The sequence below is a fragment of the Heterocephalus glaber genome, unplaced genomic scaffold (genome assembly GCF_053883595.1).
Source record: "Heterocephalus glaber isolate CG9 unplaced genomic scaffold, H.glaber_assembly_v1.0 deba00001497, whole genome shotgun sequence".
NCBI lineage: Eukaryota > Metazoa > Chordata > Mammalia > Rodentia > Bathyergidae > Heterocephalus > Heterocephalus glaber.
In genome coordinates this window covers 51523054-51527143 of record NW_028258320.1, presented here as the reverse complement: position 1 = coordinate 51527143, position 4090 = coordinate 51523054, and the positions used below count along the sequence as shown (strand labels likewise).

At 57.3% G+C, this 4090-nt stretch overlaps 1 protein-coding gene across 1 annotated transcript; it reads left to right on the top strand.

Annotated features, from left to right (window-relative positions):
• Positions 1 to 1359, top strand: Utf1 (undifferentiated embryonic cell transcription factor 1). The gene is made up of 2 exons (XM_004838694.3): positions 1 to 681; positions 768 to 1359. The coding sequence occupies exons 1-2, from the start codon at positions 15 to 17 to the stop codon at positions 1241 to 1243; spliced, it is 1143 nt and encodes a 380-aa protein (XP_004838751.2). The 5' UTR covers positions 1 to 14; the 3' UTR covers positions 1244 to 1359.
• The last annotated feature ends 2731 nt before the right edge of the window (positions 1360 to 4090 follow it).

Below are 4090 nucleotides of genomic sequence, written 5' to 3'. Positions count from 1 at the left end.
TAGACCTGGCCCGGATGCGGCGGCGGCGCAGGGTCCTCAGAGCGTGTGTGGGCGGCTCACTGGTGCCCGCCTCTTCGGTCGGGCCGTTGACCAGGAACTTTAAGCCCCGGCTCGGCCCCGGGATGCTTCTCCGGCCCCGGCGGCCACCTCCGCTCGCGTCCCCCGCGCTGCCATCGCCAACTAACCCCGACGCCGACCTTCGGCCTGCCGAGGACTGCCTGGGGACCCCTCTCGGGAGTCCAGCTACCCCGAGCGCGCTGGCGGAGCCCGAGTCGCCCAGGTCGCCCGTGTCCCCGGGCTCGGCACAGCGCACGCCCTGGAGCGCGCGGGAGACGGAATTGCTGCTGGGCACGCTGCTGCAGCCGGCCGTGTGGCGCTCGCTACTGCTAGACCGCCGCCAGGCACAGCCTACCTACCGCCGCGTGTCGGCCGCGCTGGCCCGGCAGCAGGTGCGGCGTACGCCCGCGCAGTGCCGCCGCCGCTACAAATTCCTCAAGGACAAGCTTCGCGACGCGCAGGGCCAGCCGTCCGGGCCCTTCGACGCGCAGATCCGTGAACTCATGGGGCTGCTGGGTGACCACGGACGGAGGCGGGTCCGCCGCCGTGCCCCCGGGCCTGGGCGCCCGCAGCGCGGCCGACGCCGGGCCACTGCCGTGCCCACGCGCTTCCTGGAGGAGCCAGGTAGGTGGGGAGGGAGGAGGCCAGGGCCGCGTGGGGTGGAGGGCGGTGCTTGGAGAGCCCCACCGATCACGCTTTCTGCTCTGCAGGCCTCGCGCCGCAGCCAGCCACCAGGGACCCGGACGCAGACCCCGCCTGCCTGCTCAGGTTCAACCCGTCCTCGCCTAAATCTGCGGAGCCTTGTTGCGCCTCCGGCTCCCCGACGGCGCACGCCCCGACAGCCCTCCGAACCTTCATCCCGGAGCCGGGCCAGGTCCGGGGGTCCCCGCCCCCGCCGGACCCCGACCTCTCCCCGGAGGACCCCGACGCCCCGCCTTACCGCACCGACGACCGTGTACCCCCACAGCCCGCCCCGCCTTCGCTTAATGCCTCTCTGCTTCAGACCTTAACACATCTGGGTGACATCGTAACAATCTTGGGCCCACTGCGTGACCAGCTGCTAACCCTGAACCAGCACGTGGAGCAGCTTCGGGGCTCCTTCGACCAGACCGTGTCCCTAGCTGTGGGATTCATCTTGGGCAGTGCGGCCGCCGAACGGGGCGTCCTGCGGGACCCACGGGAGTGACACCCCGCCAGTGGCCAGCCACCCTGTCCAGGTCCAAGCTTCCTCTCCCTTGACCCCTTTTGCAGCAACCCCCACCCTACATTAGGTATGTTAAATAAAGAGATTGTTTTGCAGACTTAACCCTGTGAATGAGTACAGGGCCAGGAATGGCCTCCTACCGTTAGCGGCTTCAAAGGTCAGGACAAGGTTAAAATGCTCCCAGATCCGAGGGAGGAGCTCCAAGTGTCCTCCAAGAGTTTAAGCAGCACAGATCAGGGGTGAGCAAGAACTGCCCTCCCAGGAGGCTGAGAGACCAGAAAGTGGAGGGAGGGGCGAGGTAAAAGGGAGAAGATTGCCTGTGTTCTACCTCCCCAGGAAAAGAAACCGGAGGAGGCTGTCTTTAATGGGCCAGTGAAGCCACTTGGCTGAGTTCAGACTGAAGGACTGGGCTCTACAGTCCTGAACAGAGGAGGAGCCAAGAGCACAGCTTTGTGGAAGATCCCCATCTTGTCCCTAGGTGGCCAGTTTGGGGCTTGAGCCCTTTGGCTAAGCCCGAGGGCAGGGTCCCCGCCTTTCTTGGAGGATCTAAAAAACCAGCCTGAGAGGGGAGCCTTTTAAAAACTGCAATTCCAGGCCCTCCCTGGACTGGAGAGCCTGGTTGGGGGAGGGTGGGGTGGAGCCAGAGACAAGGATGTAGCCGGAGGCACTCACTAGCATGACAATTACATGCTCAAGCAGAACAATGGGCCCATTTTACAAATTCAGGGACTCATCCGGGCCACACAGCTAAACCAGGAGTGTGCTCTCTGCTAGCCCCACACGGGCTGTCCTGAAAGGTTCTCAGTGGATAGCAGGGTTACAGTTCCTACCCCGCTTGATTTTCTGGAGACCCAGAATAGGTCCTGACTTTCTGCTGTACTGATATCAGCTCCTGAGATGAGGGCCTCTCCACTGTTGATTCTGCCTCCCAGCAAGCTCCAGTCCAGACAGCCATATCCCAGCAAATACTTCCCCTAACAGAGGGTCCTTGGGGCTCTGGCCTCCTGTTCAAGAGGAAGGCTGTTTCTGGGCCTTGAAGTGATCGGCCTGAGTCTCTGGGCTGAGCTACTTGAGGCCCAAAAAGAACCTGTCTCCTTTGCTGCTTACAGTAATGAATCTAAACATGCCTGCTGACCAGTAATCTCTCAGAGGGGAGGATATTTTGGCTGTGTAAATTGCTCTAGAGAATATGAGGTGAGGTTAGCCTCCAAGTTTCACGGCTAGTTTCTTTAGTCTTTAAACTTGCCTGTGGTTCCCAAGTCCCCTTCCTGCCTGCCCTGCAGAGATTCCCTAGTATAGAGGCCTACTCCCAGCTTTGTGCTCCACAAGGCAGCCAAGATCTGTGGTGTGCGGTGGGGTGTTCCCGCCTCAGCTCACAGCTGCATTGGGCAAGGTCCCTAGGACCACTCCTAAAACTGGTACCCTTGTGGCCTGCTGGTGGCCCCTGCAGTGCTTCTGCCTGCCTATGCCTGCTCACCTGCAGCTCAGGGCCAGTGAGTGCCCTTTTCATTTTATACTGCATCCTTCTAGTCCTGTTCCTTGTTTGTTTAAAATGAGTCAGGCGGCTGCCAGGACTGGGAACTTGGCTCACCTCATTGGCCAACTCAGGCTTACGGGGTAGTTGGGGCTTGTAGCAATGGCAAGCTCCCTGGTCTCTTTTGTTCCTGCTTAGGACATGAGTGACTGGAATCCAGCTCTCTGCCTCATCCAGAGGCCTTGGCCTCAGCTTCCCACCCAACTCCATGCGCTGGGTTGGGGCTGGGAGGATACCTGAGTCCTGATGATTGGGGGGTGGGGGAGGGGGAGCTTTGTATTTTCCAACAAGGTTTGACTAACCCAGGATGGCCTTGAATTTGCTGTGTAGTCCAGGCTGTCCTCAAACCTCCCATCTTGCCCTCACCTTCCAAGTGCCAGGATTACAAGCATGTACCACCAGAGTTGAGATAATCTTACCTCAAGTTTATACATCCTTCTGTGCTGCCTGGGCTTTGTAGTCAATTCTTCCTACCATTTCAGTGTATTTATGATAAGGAATACCTAAACGTTTAATTTTATTTTCCTCCAAGTTTGGAGCTTATTACCCCTGGAGAAGCTACACTCAGTAGACTCCCCATCCTCACCCACTGCTACAGCTGAGAAGCTAACCTAGGGCCTCAGACATGCTAGGTTACTACTCGACCTTGTTCTGCGACCTAAAAATTTAACAAGGAATGCACCAGGTGTGGTGGTGTACACCTGTAATCATGAGTTTGAGGTCAGCCTGGGCTACATAGTGAATTCAAGGCCAGCCTGAAGTACATAGCCGAGACCCTGTCTCAAAAGACCAAAAAAAAAGGAGTGTAGCTCAGTGGTAAAGCACTTGCCTAGTGTGCACAGGCCCTCAGTTGGATCCCCAACACAGCCCCCAGAAAGTAAATGACCTTTAAACTTTCATGTTCACAATTGCCCATCTTCCTTATTTTCATTATCCTAAATTGGTTGGTTTATATTTGCTCCTCTAATTATATCCTCCATACAGTGTTTTACCAGTGAATGTTCCATTGCTAGGAACTCAAATCCCTGGGCAACCCAAGAGAGGTGAGGGCTGTGTGCTCTGCTGGGCTAGGTTCTGAAATCTTCATATTTACTAATCTAGAATCCAGGATCTTAATCCATGGTATCTACAAAGGACACATCCCTAAGGATTGGGAAACCTGTGTTCACCCTGTCAATTGCAAGGCCCCCCCTGTTCCCTGCAGATCTCATTCCAGTAGTCTAATGCTGAGCAGCCAGTCACTGGCCTTGCTGATCTAGATGCCCTACTGTGGAGCTATTCCCTTATCATATGCT

Coding starts and splice junctions, on each gene's coding strand:
- Utf1 (XM_004838694.3), top strand. CDS start 15: ATGCGGCGGCGGCGCAGGGTCCTCAGAGCGTGTGTGGGCGGCTCACTG. Junction 682..767: donor GCGCTTCCTGGAGGAGCCAG/GTAGGTGGGGAG, acceptor TCTGCTCTGCAG/GCCTCGCGCCGCAGCCAGCC.